At 41.4% G+C, this 23,232-nt stretch overlaps 1 protein-coding gene across 5 annotated transcripts in view; it reads left to right on the top strand.

The window, feature by feature from the left end:
• The first annotated feature begins 4,231 nt into the window (after positions 1-4,231).
• The window catches only part of runx2b (RUNX family transcription factor 2b), a 37,620-nt gene continuing 18,619 nt past the window's right edge, over positions 4,232-23,232 (top strand). For 3 of the 5 annotated variants that reach the window (XM_072696735.1, XM_072696727.1, XM_072696720.1), the window contains exon 1: positions 21,097-21,369. In XM_072696735.1, the coding sequence (XP_072552836.1) occupies positions 21,097-21,369 (273 nt within the window). Of the gene's footprint in view, positions 4,305-21,096; positions 21,370-23,232 lie in introns of those variants that run through there. The other 2 variants (XM_072696703.1, XM_072696711.1) reach the window with 2 other exon arrangements.

Genomic DNA, 23,232 nt, shown 5'->3' with positions numbered 1-23,232 from the left:
GATATTTAGGCTAATGATGAAATATGCCTTAATTAATTAAAGTACTAAAATGTACTCTTAATCCTTAGCATTACACTTTATTTATGATATTTTTGAATATCGTACTTGAATCACACTTCAATCAGCATGCAATGGTGGTGTTACTTATTTATAGGTGTATCTATAACAGTCAGAACACACCCAATATTACACTTATAATATTACACTTTATTACAAAATAATAAATTGCAAAATAAATATTGAAGACATGACCCAACTGTACCATTTCACGTGGGACTATGCCTCAACACATTCCCGCACACGCGCCAGCTTTTAACCTGGATTTACCGCCCCTCCTGGAAAATTGCATGTTCACAGGTGCCTTCAAAGTGATCACACGACAAACCAAATATTCAAATTCATGGGAAATGTTTGTGATGTGGGTGTAGCGTAGGTTTTCACAACACACACACACACACACAAACACACACAGGAGTTTGTAATGATTTTTTTTTTCTCCAGGGCGCGCAAGACTCATCTTGATGTTAATTACTGATCTTCATGTTACTGATTATTGATATAATTTACTGCAGACAGTAATGACTGGTAAAGCCATAAAGAAGCCAAGAAGACACCCTCATTCAACCTGTGCACTTCAGATAAAAGGACACTTAAAGGGGGCATATGAAAAACTCACTTTTTCAGTGCTTGTGCTCATACACTTACCATCCCAAAATAAGCCAATCAAGTTTTTTTTTTTCTTCAACACACTGTTCAGATTTAGCTCCCCTTCCTACGTCAAGAGCAGGCTCATTACAACTATACTGTACCCTATCAAAGTAGCTCCACCCATGACCATGATTTAGTGACTGAATTGGTCTGAGCAGCAGCCATTGTTGATTTTTCCTGTTTGACATAAAAATCCACACCTCTATCCCACCCCTTCTCCTGATACAGCCACATAAGAGCGATAATCATCAACATACTGAAGTATTTTCATAGTGTTGTCTTTTAGAGAACACAAGGAATTATAATAGAATGGGAACAGGAAATAAAATACATACTTTTTCAGGTCTTTTTAAAAATGAAATATTTTGTTTGAGTATAATTGTTAAATAGACAATGAAAAATTCATGTTGCAATCCTTTAAAAAAGCAAAACAGTGTATGTAGCAAAGCCCACCAAGACAGCTTGAAGAGCTGTGTACGCCTCTGCACATTCTAATTGACCGTATTAGAGGGGGGTTAAAAAGGAACACACATTTCTTGCATTCCACTGGTGAGATGCTGCTTTAATTCCTGCATGCTTTATACATTAAAACAAATACCTGTAATCAGTGATCACAGAGCAAGCCCCGAGCCACGGCCCAGCCAGCGTTTTTATGTGGTGTGTGAAACCAATGAGTCACCCAAGTGTGGATAGTGGTTCTTCAGACGTGTGGCAGGTTGCAGAGCTCGCACTGAGAATTAACCCTTTAAGTCCACAGTTCAATTCCTCACCATCTTAACTGACATAACTAACACGTTAGACACACTGCATAGATTTTGAACATATTTTTTGGTCAAGGTAAAGTTCTCTGGTTCGCTACCAATCCAGTGTATTGTGTATATCACACTACTGCACAAATAGCTCCTTAAGTCACATTATTACAGTACATTTTTACAATTGTGAATCAAGCCAAAATAATCAGTGATGCACTGAATAGAGCTGTGAGGTCCGAAACGTACACGCCTACTGGTTACTGAATAATAAATCTTTAGATTAATAGCTAAGTAACACACCTGCAGTTTAAGTATCTAATACCTCCCGCCTTCTTTCCTCACATTCCCCACCACCCACCCCTCCACCCCAGGTAGGCATGATTTACTGCCGCAGGAATCAGAGACGTCTCCTTAGTGAGAGCCGGTCAGACAGCAGAGAGCCTGACTTTCCGAAGACGCACATATGCACATTCACTGACTGCACACACTTCACCGCAACCTCCCTTGTTTTGTTTGTGTAGGCCTGTATGGATAAGCAGGAGAGAGATGAGAAGACGGGAAGAGTGGAGCAAAGGAAAATGCTAACAGTTCTGTTCTGCCTGCTGCAGTTGCACTAAGTCGCAGACTAATCATACAGACAGTCAGTCTAGCTGTCTAGCTTCCCTCCCCTGCACATTTCAGCAATACCCCTGCTGTAACACCTAATCCACCTTGTCAGTTAATGAGCCTTTTACACTGAGAAGTCACAGTCATCACAGGTGCTAACAAAAGCGTGGTGTAATCTGATGATATGAATTATTTCTCACTCACTAGGAGCTCACTGGATAAAGCAGGAAAAGAAGCAAAGAGCAGTATAGATCCTAAACTCTCTATACTGTATATCTGAGCAGATTTGGGGATGTATTTTTAGGAATCTTGTTTTGAGGAAAGGACACCCATTCATTCTACCATCGCCACATTTATCATTTTTCAACAGTAAAAAGTGTGAAATGCAAAACACACTTGTGTTGAAACTGTAAGGGGCTATATGTGGGCATACACTTTAAGAATGCTTTTATAAAGGAAGGTTCCTCAGTGGTTTCTAGGAAAAATGTTTTATTGGCATAGAACCCCCACTTTATATGTTTAGTCTTTTAAAAAACGTCAAAAAAGGCTTCTTTAAACAATCGTGTATTGAAAGTTTCTCTCGGGAACCACAAGTGGTTATTCTATGAAATCACTTCAAGAACTTCACTTTTAAGAGTGTACAAAAAGAGCTTTCTAAAGTACAGAAAAAGAGTCCCTGTAACAATAGAGAAGCCCTTTGTGGTGCTATATAGAACCATTTTTCTACGTCTTTACAAGAGCTCGTTCATCATAGATAAGAGGCCAAGAACCGTTCTAATGTTTTTCTCATGGTTCTCATGGTTCTATACAGAACTGTTGTATTTACTAAAGAATCCTCAACAGTGTACATATTAGACCAAAAATGTCCATAATACATAGTGAATAACAAGTCTTACGATTATCAACAGAATATTAAGCCTTGAATTCAAAGTGACATGCTTAAAAACAAAGGTTCCTATTTGGTAAATGTAGGTACGTGTAGGATCTTCAAACTTTTTTGAAAGGTTCTTCTATAAATCATCTTTAATAAAAGAAATGCAAGCTTCTTCAACCAAACTAAAAATGGTTCTTCAATGGCATCACCCCAAGGGACCCTTTTTTTTGTGACATGTCATTTTTAAATTTGGTAAAACTCTGAAATGTGCAGTGCAAGGCTATTCCAAAGCCAGGATTAGGAAGCTATAGCTCAAAGCTCTGAGTGCTGTCCTCAGCCCACCTCAGACGTGCCGGCAGTGACAGGCTACGACATGCCACCCGGCAGCACTGGAAACGAGTGCACAGGGAGGAAGGCGGAAAGACAGAGTAGGTGGAGGAAAGAGTGTGGGCAGGAGCAGCAGCAACAGAGTCCCGAGCAGTCGTACCACATGCGGCAGGGAAACTGGAGAGCACTCTCGCCCCCCTCTGAAGCACTTATGACTCAAGGGAGCTGAAGAGGCTCCATCAGTCCCCTCTCCGGCCCCTCCCTCTGCACAGCTTCCCCCAGAGTGCCAGGAAGAGCTGCCGAACCACGCGTCTCCGCAAGAAGAAAAACAGAGAGGCAGAGCAGGAAGGGAGGGAGAAAAAGAGAGGGAGAGGGAGAGAGAGAGAGAGAGCAAGAAAGCCACAGCAGTAAGCTGGCCCACTCGACTCTGCTGGTGTTGCTCTGGTGATGTCACGAGCATGTGACCCTGCCTCTCCAGTGACAGCGTTTTGAAGGGAGGAAAAAAAAAGAGATTTTTAAAGCTTGTGCCTTTTTGGGTTTTGTGTGAAGGCTCCACTCACCTCCCGAGCAACCACAGAACCACAGAAGTTCAGCTTAAGGCTTTTCGCACGGGGTACTCCAGGCGGCACGTAAATGGTTAATTGTCCCGGGTCAGCCTCGGGCTTAAGGACCTCAGCAGCCAGTAAGTACGCTTCAACCGCACTCTTCAAATGCAGCAAGCTTGGCTCCATCCTCTCCCAGTGAGGGGACATTTTTTTTTTTTTTTTTTTTTTTTTGCTGTAGCCAGACCTGGTCATTACTTGTGGTCATGAAAATAGTTGATACGAAAGCACAATTCTTGTGGATGTTTTTCTTTTTTTTTTCTCCTCTCGCATTTTCTCCTGGCATGATGCTCACTCCCTAAGTTGAGGACACCTCAAAGGTCATCGAAACCATAGAGAAACAAAATTTGTCCGCGGAGTGACCGTTGGCGGTGGCAATGGCATCCAACAGCCTCTTCAGCTCGGTGACACCTTGCCAGCAAAACTTCTTCTGGGGTAAGTGCTTCCTTGCTTTCTTTTTTTTTTCTTTCTTTGGTCAGCAACTGCTTGTTGTGAGGTCAGAGTTCAGCGGGTACATGAAGAAGGCCACGCTTTAATCGCTGAGGCCTTTGCACCGTGCCATACGGTGTATAAGGGAAATCTTCTGCCTGTCCATAGGAGCGTTTAGGTTGCGGACAGACTTGCAAACATTTTCACATGGCCCTGTTTATGCAACTTAAGACGCTTGTGGAGCGATGTGGAGAAGTGTAGGGGGGAAAGGGGCGCTCGGAAGAGATTTCCGTCAAGTGTAAACATTCCCTCAGCATGCTGCACACATTCACGGGCAGGCGGTAAAACAAGGCAGGAAAACTGAGCAGAATATGAAAGCAAAAATGGAAACCTTGGACATGGCCTGCTGGATTAGTGGGTGTGCTTCAGCATGTCCGCAGCTGAGTGGCCTGTCTGTGGGCAAAGCTGTGTGGAGCTCCATTACACCGAATGGCCTGATGAAGAAGAATCCTGGAGCAGAAGAATGTGTGTGATGTGTTAATGCTGGGAGACCGAAGCACCAGCATCTTTCTACCATCTAACATCTCCAAACGCTTCCAGGGCAAAAGAGACGTCTAATGATGTCTCATCACTCATGCTGATCTCTGTTTTTGAACAGCTACTATGAGACTCCATCTCTTGCAGCAAGAAGGTCAGTTTATTTATGATACTTTGATCCGTTCTAAGTCGCATTTGTGTTGTGAAGTCTTTGGCAGATTTACTGCGGATTCCAAAGACAACAATGCATGATCAAATAACTGGAGCAAGTTAGAAGTCTTGTAAATCTTACTATTTAACTGAAAAAGGCGCCAAGAGAGCATCTAAAAGAAAAGACGACTCCTCAGTATGAAAATATGAATTATAAAAACGATTATGCAGTTAAAGGGCAAAAACGACAAACACAACTGAAATCCTTATTTCATGTGAAGAAATACGACTTTCCCATGTCAAGCCCGGGGGGAAAAAAGCGAGAACGCCTGTTTGCTCTGCCTGATGTATGGCTTACCGTATCCCCTCCAAGAGAAATGTTTCAGGGCCGTTTTGAATAAGTCAGGGCGTCTAGTCTCCAAACACAGCTGTGCTCCCTGCGCCGCGCGTGCTGCACATTTCCCCTTCTCGAGGCCACAGCCGGAGAGGCACTTGTAGCAATCAGCACCCCCTATTACCATGTTAACCTCTGACCCTCTCCGTCGTCTCTGGGGTGAGAGCACAGAGGGATGAGAACGGCCTGGCGGGAAGCTTAGCGCCTGCTGTACGATAACATGCTCCGTTTATGGCTGCTGCAGATGTTTGCAAATGTGCAGCTTCTGATCGCTGCTAATCAAAGGCAAGTCCACTCCAGCAACAGCAGCAGCAGCAGCAGCAGCAACAGTGAATGTCCATTTGGTTTGAATTTGAACCCCTTAAACTGCAGGCTTACCATTCAGACATGAATTTTAGGGTTCATTGTTCAGTTAATGCTGTGAATGAAGGAATTTAGGAACATAGACCAAGTTCCCTAGTATTTAATACAGGAGGGATGGTAAGAAATAGATATATAATAAATAAGATGGTTAGATAGGTAGCTATATAATAACTTTCCATAGAAGTTAATGTAACAATATTTTTCATTCATTTTTGGACCATTTATGTTGGTCTGTTTACCCTGAAATATCTGCACGTAAACGTAAAGGGAAGCTGACATATAAGGAAAATAAATAAACAAACAAATAAATAAATACATAAAATACATGAAATTAGGATACAAGACTGGCTTCCAACCACAATAATGTGAATAAAATAATATTGGTTTTGATTAGGATAGTGTTGAATAAAAAAATTTACTTACTTCTTATGCCCTTAATTTTTGAAGACAACATTTAAGGAGCTTACATTGCAATAAACATTAGTTTCTCATCCCTATTCTCTACCATACTTCCACCAAAGCAGGCTTTGTAATTTTCAAAAAAACCCTAGAATCCACAGTAGCCTTTTCGTTTGCATGCACACACACACACACACACAAGCACATAGAACAAACACGCATGTTTAAATTCATTCAGGATCCAGTATTAAAAAGATTTGGATTTAATTAGCTAGAAAAAAAAATCTTATGTTGCATTGCAGATGGGTGTGGAATAATCGTCAACATGTGTGGCAAGAATCTCCGGGGCACATTCTGTTGCTTATTTACTGCCTGCCTATCAGAATCAAACCCTGATATTGACAATTACCCCATGGTAGCAATTATCATTTAGAGAAACTGAAGCAGAGAGAAAAAAAAGAACACCTAAAGTGGGATTTGATGAAAGTAGAGAGGATGGCTTAATGAAGCTGATGACTCAAGATGCAGACCCATTCCAGAATATCCATACGCCGTAATTGAAAGAACCTAAGCCAGGAATTAAAAAGGCAGCTTCTGTTGCATGCACGGGCTCCTCAGATCTGACCACAGAGCTTTCGTTTCGGAGACATCTTAAAAGCAAGCCAGACATCCTTTTTCCACGGCAGAGCCAGAGCAGGGAAGCCCTCTCATCAATAGGTAATTTAAGTGAGGGGAAAATCTCCAGGTCCATAGCGGTGGCTCCTGAGAGGAGAGCGGCATCTAAAAATATCATCCTTAAAGGAACGCTTATTTAGCTCAATTTAATTGTAGCTGGTAAGCAAACATCATTTCCAACAGGAATTTATGGATCATGACAGCTGGAATGGGACCTGGAATGTGTCACTTTACTATCAATGTACTGAAGGCAAGGAAACCAATATGAAGGGCTTTTAGTTTGGTACTGTGTGTTGTTACTATGCGAGTAAAATAAAACATGCCACTTTTGGTTACATGCCCTAAAGAATCATTTTTGTAATAGATGTTTAAATTGAAGAAGAACCTTTACATCAAGTAATGGTTAAATGTGCATCATCTATGGCATTGCTTTCATCTATGGCATTGCATTATTTATAATCGCGTAAAGCATTCAGTCGATTAAACATCTGTTTCAGTGACCATAAGGCACTGCAGTATGTGATGTAGATCTTTTCACAGGTTAAATAATGAGTTAAATAATATACCTGCCCTCCTGTCAGAATGTTGCCTAAGTCCAGTAATCTAGCCCACATTAAGATGTACAGAATTTCAAGTAGCCTTTGATCTTGGAAAGACAGACAGCAATAACGGGAACATGACAAAAGGAAGTGAAAATTTAATCAGCGCACTTAGTCACACTGTACAGGAAACCGATCCCCTTTGTCGCTGTCACAGCATATGCAGCGTGTGGAGCACAGCAAGATGTAGGCGGAAATGACCATCCAGAAAAAAGGACAGTCTTAGTTTCACAGCTCTCCACGAGGGCCATCTCCTAATTCGGTCAAGTTACCTGCCAGCGCAGCCCCATGAGGGTAAAAAGTGTTAAATGTGAGGGATCAGTTGCACACCTGAACATCAGCCCCGTGGCTGTTGGACAGTGCGTCCGGCCGCGTCCGCCCACGTCAGCTTCGTGCTGTAACTGGAGCAGCGGCATGAGGAGAAAGAGCAGGATCAGCTTGCGCCTCAGAGGTGCAGCGGCGTTGTGTCACAAGAGACCCACCTGTGGATCAAACAGCACCCATCTGCTGCAGCGGGGGCGGCGAAGGCCTTTCACGCCCCCTCATCTTCTTCTCCACTTCTGAAGTTCAGTGGAAATCAAATGCATGGAATTTTCACTCTTATCCCAGTTCTACTCGGCCAGCCAAAGTCTGCTTGGTGTCCAAAGTTTGCCTCAAACCGTGTTGAGCTGTCATGAAACCTCAAACAGACTTGCTTAAGGAAGCTCAAACACAATTGGTTTTCTTGGACATGGATTAAAACTTGTCTCGGACTAGATTACAAAGCTAGTAGTGTTTCACTTTGAACAATCCTGTACAGTGTGTCCCTAGGCCTAATGTGGTCAACTGGCTGATAAAGACAGAGCAAAGAAGACAGAGCAAAGAAGCTAATGTAGCAAACAAGGTACAATCTATGTGCGACAAATTTGCTTATATTGTTTGTAAAGAATGACTGTAGGTACCACTTTACTTAAAAGTGATGAGCCTATAAACGGCTTTCGAGATAACTGTTATAAACCTACGTAGACCGTTTGCTGAGGTGGGATAACCAGAATTGACAAATTTAGCTTTAATAAAAACATTCACTTGAAATAAACTTCCATAAATGCCTGAGCAGGTTTATGATTGCCATGAAAGACTTAGATGTAGATGTAGCTGTCATGTAGGCTTCCGAATGTTCAGGCTTTCAGGCTACTGGTGTGTTGAGTTGTGCAATATGGTTTTGTCATATGCGTCATATAGCATCAGAAACCACATTAATCTAACAACTTGCAAGTTAGCAAGACAAGTGTGTGACGATTAAGCTAATTTGCTAATCGGTGTGCTGTAAGAATTCATTACTTGCACGCGACTTTAGTCTCATAGCAAAACTAAAGGCGCACACTTCAGACACCGAACATGTCAGGCTAATTAGTAACCCTCTGTCTAGGGGCTGCTAGCTGTGCTGCAAATGGCCCTTAATCACTATCTCAGCACCTGTGATGCATCCTGACTCGGACACAATAGGCTTTGTGGTGTACCAACGTGCAGCGCACACTCGCCCACACACACTTTTACAAACACTGAAATCATATATGCGGCAGACACAAAGGTGCGAGTGGGCGTGTACAGTATTACTGTGTTGATAATTGGCTTTGAAGTAGCAGCCGGCATTTTTGATGCCTTTCAAATGCCCCGAGGCAAGCTGGAGGAGGGAGATCAGGGAGCATCGTTTCACTCCGTAACTGAGGCTTACCTGCCACAGAGTCCAAGAGGAAATTAATAGAATTAGACTAGAATTAAACCATATTCTCCTAATAGATCTAGGAGAGAATAGAAGTCGAGAGTTCTTACTTTTGTTTTGCTATTACATGTAATTCAAATGTAATTACATAACTACATGTGCTATTACATAATGAATAATGATTTATTACATTTACATTCAATTCAGATGGTTCAGATCTGTTATTTTCCTGCTGTGGCAAAAAAGATTCTCCTGACAGTAGTCCATGCATCAGTTCCAATCAAATTTTGGGAAGAGTAACACTGTAGTAAATCTATTAGTGCTGGGATTCTTCACAGTTCCAATAAATAGCTGCAGAACAATAGGTCTGGACAACAAAGGCTGTATAATGTGCAGCTCAGTACGTACTGTACATTTGTCATTTTGTTAGTGGCATCCAGGGCCTGTTTGTTATTCTCTTGTGCGTTGGAGAAATGGGGCGTCTGCTTTTTAAATCTATATTTTCTTTCTTCAAGTCGTCTTACATTTTTAGAAACCACAGTCACTCTGCATGAGAAAATGCACTTCAAAGCACGAATAGTGATATAAAAACACAACAACATTCTCAGGCCTTGTGTTTTCCCTCTTAACTTATTTTCATTGAGTGTTCACAAACAGCTGTGCTCTGTAGTAGAGCACAGATCTTTGGTAGACCATGTTTATTTCAGCTTGTAATGCAAAGTAATGTAACCAAAATGATATTTCACGCAACTGAGGACAATTGAGGAAATGTTCACACAATGTAATTAGTTTTTATTATTAGAAAATTAAAAAACAAGTATATTATAACGACAGTATATTACAAATAACTAGAAAAACTTGCCATCAGAAAACACAATGAAAAAGGCAGTTGTTGTCCAATCCAACGTCTTAGCTTAATAAAGCATATGTTTATATAGCCTTGGTGACCACACACTAAGCACAGGGCAGCACATATGCATTGGGGTCTCCAATAAATAAACAAATATATTTGTTTCTAATTACAAATATATGTATCTCCACATACAGATACAGATAGTGGCACTGTGTTACACCCCAACCCATGCATATGCAAAAATATTGCTTATTCAGTCAAACAAAGACTCAGCTAAACATAAAAACATCCAAAAACAAATTGCTAAGAATTACAAAACTATCAGGTCAAATAACTACTTTAGTACTGAGTTACTTAGTAGAACTGAACTTTTATAAATAAAAGTAGAACTGAACTCAAAATAAACTCAAATAAAAGTATTGCAAAGGGTTCTTCGAGAGAGAGAGATTCCATAAATGATGTGTGAAAAGCCTTTAAATTGGTAAATTAACTCCATCAAGGTCAAGGGTTGTTTTAATCTTTCACAAGCATACTTCTTTTTAGAACCAAAAATGGCTCTTCTACAGCATTGCTCAGAGAACCACTTGTAGTTCCATTATTTATGTGCAGTGGAACTCCTTATTACATCCGGTATCTATCAGTGTTAGAGGTAAAGACCTATTGGACTATGGTCAGATGTGCAACCAGTAGCAAAGCAGAACAAACAATGTGACCAGTATAGCGTAATGAACTCAAAAGACAAAAGGAATGAGCAAATACAATCATAGCTAAAATTGAACTGAGAAAAAAGTAGTTGATTCATTTCTTTAGAAATACACTTGTGTACAGTTATCTTTGGAACACACTCTACTAATTCAATCTCAAAGTATGTGTTACTTGAGTAAATGTAGCTACTACCTTACTCTGATTGGAGTTATAAAGAATCAGAGAAGCTGAGATTTCCTGATCTTAAGTAGCTCACCACACCTACACTAGTACTCTCAACCCAAATGAACTCTGTAAACACTTTGCACAAGGTGACTAATGGCAGACAGCAGCAGACAGCACGCAATATTTTTTTTTTTCATTTTGTTGTATTGTGGCTAAAGTTCATTAGATGTGTAATTGTGGTATTTTAATAAAACCAATCACCCCAGGGGAAAGATCCATTAAAACATAGCACTGATAATGAACCTACACTATTGTTGATTACGGAGCAGGCGGGGAAAGTGGTGATACAATTAACTTTAAAGGTGGAATGTTTTTAGCCTAACTAGCATAATTAAAATGTGATTTCTTTTCAACATGTAATTAAAATATGATTTATGGATTCAGCTTATGTGGCTATGACTAAACAAACAGAAGAAGAAGAAGAAGAAAAAACAGCTCCAAATGTCACATTGTATTTCACTTTAAAAACATCTAAGTATTTATAAATGCTGGGAGTGCCATTACAGTTTAACCCTCCCAGTGTTTAGTGCTTAAGAGCAGTATTAAGGTGGAGTCCAATTTAGTCAGCTCGTATGACACATGAGATCCCCACAGTCGAAATGCCAAAGAGTCATTTCACTCAATTCTGAAACTGTCTGGATTGTCTAGATTGCACCGGTATGTCACGCGCAAACCGCAGGCATATCATTCCCCAAAGTTCAGCGATTACCAATAAAATAAATTTTCCCAATGGGATTTGGGAACCCATTCAACCTCTCGCTCATGCAGTGAAAGTCTTCTGAGTTCAACAGCCTAAATTAGAGAGCATTTACAATTTCAAAATGTGGCACAAATGCGCTATTTCACTAAAGCTGTTTATTTCACAAACTGCGTGTGATGAGAGAGCTTTAGGTGGGTACCCTGTAAAACAGGGGCTACACCAAGCGTAATATAAGAAGTTTAGCTCCCCACAAGAGGTACACCCCATGCATCTGCTACTTACTGTTAGGTTTGGGGTTTAAACATAAAGTGTCATGTGCGGTCCATGAAAAAGCAAAGCGGTCATATTCACATTGCTAACAGAGGATGATAGAGATGCTAACTCTAGCACTGCTAATCAGAAATTCAAGTGTTCATGTGGCAAAGTAAAAAAAAAAGTGTTTTCCTCCAGAAATGTGGAGAAATCCACTTCAATTCAAATATATTTAATTGTTCAAAACATGTATATCCAATATGGTGACTTTACAAGAGAGGGCTAAGTTCAGGTCAGCTCAGTTCAGTTTATTATTTGTTATTTTTAAATACAGTAGTGCTTATATAAGAATCTGTGCTGAACTTAATTACAAAAATGCATGAAATACAAAAATGTGCAATATGGACAATAAGAAAAGCGTTTTCTGCATTTGTTGATAACAAAATTTTGTTTAGGGCCTCATTTACAACGCTTTTGATCCTAATCAAAAAGGCACCTATTGCCACTGCTCTCAATGAAAACAGTAACAGACATCCATGCATGGTGATTCAGTTCTTTCATGTATAAAATAACCAAGCAATCAAAATACTTAAAGCTGAAACTGTGCATTGAATGTTATTATTTCATTAGCAATTGTATATTCTTCCTTGACCACCCTGACCCACCCTTGTCTAATAACATAACCATGAGGCAGCCAATCAGAAATGGTCTGATGTTGAGCAGGATTAACAGAAAAATGACATAATACTGGTTATACTGATAAATATTGCCTCAGGCTATGAAGCAATATTAGTATTAGTAGACTCAGGTTGTCTCAACTACATGTTCCAGTTTTACATTTGTTAAAAAAAAAAAAAACAGTAACAGTAAAATAATTGCATTTACTTTTTGAAAATGTATATACCTCTTATACAACATTGGTATTGTACCTCCATAAGGTGTCATAGAGATATGCGAAAATATTCCTGTGTCTAAATCTCGTCTTACAATGTGATGTAGGCAACACCTACTGTAAACTCTTCAGTGATAGTAGTTTCTTGAGCTACGCATTCAGGACTACATACGCTTTGAGTGTGATTAAGTGCAGCACATGTTCTATGGGCATGAGCAAGTTCAACAGATACCTTTCAGACGACCGATACCTTTCAGAAGGCTGGAGGCAAATCAGAAAGGACAAGCTCCCAAACCCTAAAATGATTTCTTTGGCAGTTTCAGCATATTTCGAAGAAGCATTTGCTCACCATCGTTTCCTCCATTCTATCCGACTCACCCTGTTGGGCTTACCCTCGCAAGCCTGCACTAAAGAGAAAACTGTCGACAGTTTTTAGTGTTGTATTACTGTTTTTCCCCAAGCTTTGGTCATGATGACTAAATCTAGCCTAGACATGGTCTGAAAAGAATAGAAGACTGGACAGGCCTCCTCCCCACGAGAATGATTGAGTTTCTAGCAAACAATGACAGCCTTATTTTTTATCGCTAAGAAATATCAGAACAAGGGCCAAGCAAATCACCTGCTTCCACAGACTTCCACTGACGTCCTGGAATAATTCATTTAATCTACTGCTGTGCACATATGGCTAAATGATACTTTCCCACTGTCTGAGGTTTTATGCAGGAAGAGCGATGCTCTGTGTGTCTTGCTCCGGCTCCGGCTCTGGTCCTGGCTCCGGCTCTGGCCCGGCGAGTGTGACTGCGGCTGCTGTAATATTCTTCCGTTTCCCTCTTCCTTCCATTCCCTTTTGAGCTTTTCTTTTGAGCACCTGGGCCTGAGCTGTCCTGTATCCAAACACTAGACAGTAAAGTGGAGCGAACAGGAGCCGTGTAAAGTCAGCAGCGATAGGTGATAACTCCCCTGCGAGTCATGCTCTGGATACCTGCCTGCTCGGGTTGTCCTCCAGTTTCTAGATCCATCACTCGGGGCACATTATACCACCGATAAATCATCCCCAATCTACTGCGAAACAAGGTGAAATCTCCCCCCTCCTCCTGAAGGCTGAACGGCGGTGGATACATGAGAACAGCATGTCTTGCACATGTACTATAAATATTTTTCAACTAACCAGGCAGTTTCAGAGAGGAAGTAGCCCAGTACAATCCACAGTGGAAGGGAAAAGTGTTAGGTGGAATTTGGGCCTTTTTCCGGGCCAAAATAAACAGACTCTTGTGGAAAAATGACACCCAGTCTTCATTGAGGAGGGCCTACTGTCCGTTTCTCATTATCATTCGGTAGTACCTCTGTTCAAATGTATTACTCTGTATATATGCAACAAATAATGAAATAATTATAATAAAAGGACACACATCATTATTCTTTTCATACAAGAATCAAGAGATGGTTCTTTATAGAAACCTCCACATAATGTAAGGGATCTAGACCAACTGACAATGTATTTTTTCATAGAACTGTATACCCAAGCCAAGACTGGTTAGGAACCTTTGTTTTTAAAGGAAGCCCTGCCTGTTGAGACATGTACAACTCAGTATGGGTACATGTCCAATACCAATGAAACACATTGTAAAAACCACCCATCCATCTTTTTAGCCGATTCTTCCTGGTCAGTGTCACGGTGGGTCCGGAACCTACCCAGAATCAACTGAGAGGCAAGGCAGAAACGACCTCTGTACAGGGCACCAGTCCATCAGAGGGTCCAACACATATTTACCACAAAACCTAGGGGGCAATTTAGCATAGCCATTTTCACCCATCATGTGTGTTTTTGGGAGGTGGGAGAAACAGAGTACCCAGAGAAAACCCATACGGACACAGAGACCGGGGCCTACAAACCCAAGGCCCCTGGAACTAAACTACCTGCTGTGCCATTATGCTGTCCACTGTGTAAAAAATTAATACAAAAAATAAAAAAAAATTAACTTTTATAATTAATATAAAAATAGCTAAAGTTGTGCCATCAAATTGATGCTTTCTTTTTTGTCCAATGAAAGAGAACCTGAAGCTGACAATTTGGATTTTATTCAAATACACCCTCCAGTCTTTCCAGCTTTAGCTAGAACGTTACATCACACAAAAGAAAAACCCTCTTAGAAAGACGTGTTTTATTTGTCATGTTATCATAATAAATAGAACATTTCTGTCCAGCGTTCAGGTACTAGTTTAAGGCATATACGGCATAAGGTATATAGTTTAAGTCTTAACAGTCCGGCTTCCCTGTAAGAGTCTATATAGGTAAGGCCTCTAAACAATAGCTTTTACAGAATATCTTAATGTGCTCAGTCACAGCAATACCAGCCTGACTTAAACAAGTTCCGACAGTGCGAGCTCCCACAGACATTAATGAGTAACTAATGATACAAGGCTTCCAATCATACATTCACCACAGCTACAGGGATGCTGGCTCTGAGTATGCGAGGGTGGCGCAAAACATCTGAAAGCCTAGTGAGCTCCGCAGCAGACGGCAGAGCAGCGCGAGCCTTTAATGCTGGAGTCCGTCGTTATGGGTGTTTAATGGCAGCCTTCGTCACATATCAACGCCCTTTATTTCTTTTCCCCTTCCCAAGCCACAGAAGTTCCTTTTCTGTTCCTATTTTTAAGTACAAGTGATCTCAATTAAGGACCTCCACGAAGGCTGGAGGCGGCAGACAGTCATGCCAATAAGAGCAAAAAGGAAATTGCCTTTGTAGCCAAATCCCCCCACCCCACAACCCCCCTCCTTTACCCGCCCACCACAGCAAGCCTCCATCTCCACTCTGATTTCCAGACGAGGCTGCCATGCCGCACGCCACTCTCATCCAAAACAGCCAGAGGAAGGCACACAGAGTGCGCCCCTCTCCACGTTTACCCCCCTTTATAGAAATTCCCCTGTCCTGCCTTGTTTCTGGGCCTTCACTAATGCCATCCCTGCTAGCCTTGTTGTAATTTTCTGGGTAGACGGATCCTTTGCCTTACTCATTCATACCTTGGCAAGTTGGGCTTTTAGGCCGCGCTGCTGTCTCCTGCAATGATGTCACCAACCATTCAGCGACAAATAGTAATTATAGGCTTAGATTAAATCTAGGGATTGAGAAGAGTTGAGGAGGTCTTCCTGATGAGGTAAGGAATATGATTTCTGTGTATGTGTCATTTCTCTTTCTCTCTCTCTCCCTCTCTGTCTCTCTCTGACTCCCTTCCTCTATGTTCTGTTGCCTGCCAAGGATGGAAAGTAACTGTTTGAAACTGGAAGGTTCTGTGGCCCCATCAAAATGCTCCACACATAAAGCCATAATTAAGTGTCTCAAAAAATGCACCACTGTGAAATGGAGCCTTGATCCAGGGACTTAAGTGGCTGTATTTTTCCTCCAGACCGACGAAAGAACGCAGGACGAGAGAGGGAGAGAGAGAAAAAAAAAGAAAAACACACAGAAAAACACTCATGTAGCACGTTACATAATCCTGGGGCTTTATGAATCTCAATTGGAGTCATTTGGATATCATTACAGCCCTGGAGCTCAGTGTCTCCTTTTGTTTATATTACCAGTCAACAATGGCTTCTTTGTCTCGTGTCATCGCTTATAATAAGGTGTGGATCACCCTAGGGGAGGGGAACAGAAATGTTTGTAAGGCCCAAACTACTTGTCTGGCTGTGTCTGAACCTACTGTGACTGGTAGTTTCACTCAGTGCAGTGTTCCGCGAATGCCTATTTGATGAGCTGGCCACACTAGATCATACTGTCATCTCCAGCTCGAGCTGTATCACGCCATCACCAGATCCAGAAACTGGAAGGGCTCTCACACTCTGTCCGTGCAAACTAAGCATATCACATCATTCGTTTTTTGAGGCAGATTCACTCAGACATGAAGGTTCAAGGAACACACCCCCCCCCACACACACACACAAAAAAAAGCCAAGTGATGAACAGTGAACAGTAAGCCTGTGTCCTTTGCTCACGCTCAACAGCTTCAACCCCTCGCCTCTGTGGCACATCCTATCCAGCCAGCTGTGTGGGCTGCTCGCGGCTCATTAGAACATCAAACGGCGAGCCCGAAAGGAGTGGGCAGAGCCCCTGGTCTCGAGGCACAGTGAATGATTGAAATTAAGTGCGTACACCCCGCACCGATATTGCTGGCAGATGGCGCCCATACTGTACAGCAAAGTGGATTCAGATGTGACAAATTCCCTTTGATATCTCTTTGTGTATGACTTAACACACGGCTCTGTTTGGGCATGTTGACAGCCTCTCTGTTCCTGCTATTAACTTTTATTTGCACCATTGCTTTTTTTTTGATTGTCACGATACTAGCACATTTATAAAGATAAATCACATTCAACAGTGAGCAAGCGAGCTAGCATTCCAGTGAGTGATGGCTAGCTGCACCGTCCTAGAAGCGGCCACATTAAACTACAGCTTTTTCCACTAGGCACCAGGCTGCTCTTCTTGCCCCCAAACGACTAAATGATGGAGAAAGCAATAAGCAGGCAAACCTGAGCCCCCAGACTGTTTGAATAATACACAGTGCAATTTTAGCATGGATATGTTTAATACCATTACGACTTTAATTACACGTGTACTGATTTATCTGTCCATAAATTTAAAGTTCATCTTTTAAATGTTGGCCACACTGGTCCGTATTTTTTGATGTTCTGGGCAGAAGGAGAGGCGGTGTAATTCAATAGGCCTCTTTTTCTCCCTCCATCATAACGATGTGCCATATGTGAGTGAGACTTTTTCTATCCCTCCCACATCCTAAGACAGACACACACACATACACACACACACGCACATATACACAGTATATGTAAGGATCTCTTGGCCATACAGACCAACTGTTCCAGGTTAAAAACGGATTTTACAGTAACCTCTGAATTCTTAGGATTATAATATGCGTATTATTCAGTCAATTAGTGGAAAACAATGAGTTAGTCTTATGTTACAGGAGCGAGAAATGCAAGCCTTTTTAAATAAGGGAATAGAGTTAAGCCTTTTTTATTATTTTATATTATTATTTCAATTGTAACCAGAAAACAAAGTCATTACCCTCTTGCAACGTCTGGTTCCATTCACCTTCAATGTGAACACTTCTGTGACTGCTTCTGTAGTTTCTTCACAACTGAGTTTTTCACATGAAACCGCTTTGCTGAATGACTCTGTTTACAGTTTAATTAGGTAGAAATTGAAACAATCAGTGGACATTTCCCTTTAAAGTCTGTATAGGGACCTGCACTTCAGCTCTTTACTCTCATAACTTCATAACAAATAAATTCATTTCACAGCAGCTACCAAATAATCCATAACAGTTACTGAAAAATATGTTTAATAACCGGATTATAAGGCAAGGGGTCAAGGGGTTAAAACATATAATGTAGTCACTGTGGCCTCCCAGATCATTTGCCTGTGAAGGCTGGAATTCTATGTCATCTTTCAGCTCTCTGCAAAGGAAATCTAACCTGAAGGCTGCGGCTGTAGGGATTATGCCCGGTGCGTTTCTCTAAAGGTCTATGTGAAATGAAGTAAAATGCAGGTAAAACCCAAGAGTCAATTGCAGCAGAGGGAAGTAGATACTTTTACATGCTGTTTATGTATACAGAGCAGGACTGTGGTGTGAGGCTTTGAGAGATGGGCTAGTGAGCGTGATCAACAGCTGAAGTGTGTGAGAAAGATAATGGTAGCAGTGCTTTCTAATGAGGAGAGAGATTGCCATCTACAGTACCATGGAGAAAAGGGTGGTCGTCTCTTCACACTAAATCACACAGGCTGTATGGACTGTCATTGTTCTGTTACTGTGTCACTCCTCTCTGTTTTACTCACACCCTCTGATCTGATCTGTCTGGCTGGGCCTGACGTCTCCAAAAAAGCCCTGTTCTGTTTGGGCGTCAGAAAAATGAGGTTCATTATTTGTTAACAGCAACAGACAAGTTTGAAATTTTAACATTAACAAGTGATGGACATTCAGCTGACCTCTTGAAACCACTTTTCATCATTTTGCATTTGAAATCATTTTACTAGTGAATTGTTTTAGTTTGTGAATTGTATCTCCTCACAACTACAAAATTAACAATACTAAAAAAATTTGTATTTTAATAATAAATAATATGGCTGTTAAAGATATTGTGTTAATAACACGTTAGCATATTTTTTAATGCCACTATTGCGTAATTTATTCAGTAACATAATTAAAATACAGTTACTAAATAAATATTTTATAATGGTGCTTATTTTGTCCGCCATAATAAACTACACCGCTTTTTTAAGAAATCAAACATCTAGGCTAGATAAGATGGGATTAATTGTGGTTTAAGCTGTTAATTTTTGAAAAGGATTTGAATTATATTTATTAATTAACAGTCCTAATAAGAAAACTATTTTTGCACAGAAAAAAATGATCACACTAGGACATGCAGCTAAGATTTAGCTGAGGTTGCTAGTACAGAGCCCGCAGGGATAGATTCAGCCCACCTATCCGTTCAGAGAAATTGATGAACGGGAGCTTCCAAGCCGACATGTGGTTTTCTCTAGTTTCATTAACATTGTATGTCTTTATTTTCTTTATCTGAAATGTTACTTGTTGTATGTTGGACCTACACCAAGAAAATGTCCAAATCGTGCCTGTACATACTGATGATGTGTTTTCCTATTTGGATTCTGAACACTGCTTTGGATTTGTGTACTTCAAATATTTCAAGACGCTGCATTTTAATAAAATGCACAACAACACAATTTTGCCCCTCAGGTTGTGATTAGCCATAACATTAAAACCACTGAATTATATAGATTTTCTGGGTACACTGGCAGCCGGTCAATAGGGTGGGATTTGTTAGGCAGCAAGTGAACAGTCAGTTCTGAAGGTGAAGTGTCACAAGCAGGACAAACGGACAAGCACAAGGATCTGGGTGACAAATTGTGACATTTTGACAACTGGGTCAGAGCATCGGCAAAACATCGGGCAGCTTTTGTGGGGTGTTCTCGGTATGTAGTGGCCAGTAGACTACCTGTCAGAAAGAGTGCTGCAATGAAGGACAACGGGTAAAGCAGCGACAGGGTCATGAGCACCCAGCGCTCACAGATGTGATCCATGGAGGCCTGATCTCACAGCTCACAGGACTTAGAAGGATTGGAGTGTAATGTAGCACAGGACACCTTCAGAGGTCTTGTGGAGTCTTTGCCTCGACAGATCAGAGCTGTTTTGATTGCACGAGGGGGGCATACACAATATTAAGTAGGTGGTTTTATTGTCATGGCTGATCGATGTATATGTAACCACAGATTTTAATGACCTGCATTCCAGTGCGTTTTCAGCAGCCTGATGAGCAATTAATAAACCTAACAGCTAATTAGCAGCAGGATATTTGACCTATCTTTACAGAAATGTGACACTGCCCCCTAACATTAGCACTGAGTCAGACTGTCATTGTATAGTTGAAGGCGTTTCTGCTTTAGCCCTCCTGTGACTTCAGGCACCAAGTGTTGGAGTGCCATCAGGCTGATGAGGGCCTGGACTGAAACTGTAACCCACAAAAGAGCAAAGCACAGAAACCCTCGCCTTCAAAGGCTAACCGCACTGGAGGCAACAAACACTCTTTTTTTTTTTCATTATTTCACCGACCTTCTTCATTTTGCTGAGTTATAGCGAGCTCAACCCCACACTGCGAGTTTAGCTAGACTACCTGTTCAACCTGAAACGAGGACAGAGAAGGCGAGGCGCCAAGAGGCGGCTAATGGGAGTTAGCAACACAGGCAGGAGAGCGGCATGAACCGTCAGAAAAACACTGCGCTGGACTAAACAACCTGGACTTCAGGAGTCTGCTTTTAATTAATAAATTAAAAGGCTATTGTCATTTTTTTAACGAAGCATTTATTCCGTTAAAAATTGTAACTTCAGAAGTCTGCAAGGTAACAAGAGGTGCCGCGCGACAGTTACAGACACGACGCTTATTTTAATACCTATAATACAGCTGGTTAATCTCATAGTGGACGTTTCGTCGTCGTGAGGGTAGCGTGTGTGTGTCTGTGTATGTGTGTGAGAGAGAGAGAGTGTGTGCGTGTGTGAGCGAGCGAGTGAGTGAGTAAGTTAGCTAAGTGTGTGTGTGTGTGTGTGTGTGTGTGTGCGCGCGCGCGCGTTTCGACACCCGCAGCACTTCCGAAGCTCATTTGAGGCTGACTGGCACGGCTGCTAGCTAAATCGCTGCTTACCCAGCCAGCCCGAGTTCAGTCCGCCGCCGTACTTTAGAGGACAGCAGCTAGGCTATAGTCTCGCCCTTGGCTGAGTCCCCTGGTCGCCTTACCTTCTCTCCGCTGACTCTGGACTGCTGTGATGCGCATTCCCGTAGATCCGAGCGCCAGCCGGAGGTTCAGCCCCCCGTCCAGCAGTCTGCAGCCGGTGCCGGTGAAGATGAACGAGGGGAACCCGAGCGCAGGGCAGCAGGACGCGTCGGGACCGAGGCTCCGGCCCGCTGACAACCGCTCCATGGCCGAGATCATCGCCGACCACCCGGCCGAGCTGGTCCGCACGGACAGCCCGAACTTCCTCTGCTCCGTGCTGCCCTCTCACTGGAGGTGTAACAAAACTTTGCCAGTCGCCTTCAAGGTAAGCCTCGCATTTTAAATCATTGTCTTGGGACATTTTAAAGAAATAGAAATAGGTGGAAATGGTAAAATGTTAGACACTTTTAAAGGAGAGGCTGCAGCTCATTTTGTCGGGCGCTTTGGTACATGAAGCTATGTGGCCGATTCGCACCAGCTAAGTTGTGCGTGTAGCAAAATGATAAGCCATGTAAAATCAGCTTGTTAGAAGTATTAAGACTGATCAGATTTTTTTTATTGTATTTCTTGTTATATTTGGGGGTTTTTTGGTGCCCCGGAGCCTCGGTTCACCTGTGATCTCGGGCGCGTCTCCGTGGTCTTCCCCCCTCAGCCAGTTAATTATCCGTCCTAACCGCAGATCACTCATATTAATGTGTAGCTACCTTAATGTCTATACACAGTTACGAAACAGCGCGTTCTTTTATCAGATGTGTGTGGTTTTGTGTAGCATTGCGTCTTTTATTGGATTGCGGTCGGAGTTGCTTTTTTATTATTGAATTTTATTTGAGTTTTTTTTTTTTTTTTTTTTACCACAAAACAGCAGTATTTTCGTTTGTCGAATTAAATGATCTTATCTGAAAGTGGGAGAAGCCCAGTGAGCAGAGCCAGTCTGGACTGCACATGTGTTTCTCCTCAGTGATCTATGGCTTCTAATCCTGTTTGTGAAATTGCATTTTCTATTAAAATATGACCACAAACACAGATCACAGATGAGACGTTTCATCACTTATTCTAGTCTAACATGGGACATACATTTGGGTTAAATCAATTTCCAGGATTATTAATGTTGGTTGTGTACTGTTAAATCTTTATTAAAAGTGGATGGAAATGAGAAGTTTGTATCACGTGACTTGCCTAACACACAGCCTGTTGTCTGAACAACATTTACATTAAGCTTGTATTTTTGGAAATGTGAAAGGGCACTTTAGGCATCCTTTTAAGATATTTATAAGATATTTAGAAATGTAATCTTGTTTATGTAGTTAGATAAATTATATAATATATATATAGATAGATAGATAGATAGATAGATAGATGGATAGATAGATAGATATAGATATATAGCGCTGTATATGTAAATAAAAATAAACAAAAAAGAAAACTTGTTTTTAGTGTAGTATTGCACACACTGCAAAAAAAAAAATAGTTTCAAAATAACAAAAAAGGAAAATGGCCTAAAGCAAAAGTATGGGCATCCTACATGGTCAGCACTTTGTAACACTCCTTTGGCAAGTATCACAGCTTGTAAACACTTTTTGTAGCCAGTTAAAAGTCTTTCCTTTCTTGCTTTTGCCCATTTATCCAGCAAAAAGCTTCTAGTCTTGTGAGATTGTTGGGCCATCCTGGTGCACTGCTCTTTTGAGGTCTTTCCACACATTTATGATGATGTTTAGGTTGAGGGACCATGAGGGCCATGGCAAAACCTTCAGCTTGTGCCTCCTGAGAGGTCATGGTGGTCTTTAAGGTGTGTGTAGGTTGATGATGATGATTATCATCCTACTTTAGAAGCCGTCCTCTTTTTATCTTCTGCTTTTTTTACAGACAGCGTAATGTCAGAGTTCAGAATTTCCTGGTATTTAATAGAATTCAATGCATCAGACTCGGTTCCTTTTAAAAAAAAAAAATGGTGTGGTGACACTGGAAAGGCGATGGTCATATTTGTGCAGGTGCCACTGCACAGTAAAAAAGTGCACCACCACTTCAGAGTCTGCCAAATCCTTCTGAAGGAACACAGGTTTTAATTTGCCAATCAAAATAAGCAGTTCTCTCAGAAATTTTTCTTGATCTTCCAGAAGACTTCTTTAACTTTTTAAGTCTATACCTTTTTGGAGATCAGTTCATCTTCTACTTGCTTAGATCGTCACAG

This window comes from Salminus brasiliensis, chromosome 1 (assembly GCF_030463535.1).
Source record: "Salminus brasiliensis chromosome 1, fSalBra1.hap2, whole genome shotgun sequence".
NCBI classification, from domain to species: domain Eukaryota; kingdom Metazoa; phylum Chordata; class Actinopteri; order Characiformes; family Bryconidae; genus Salminus; species Salminus brasiliensis.
Note: the sequence above shows the minus strand (reverse complement) of the source record. Positions and strands in the feature narration are given on the sequence as shown.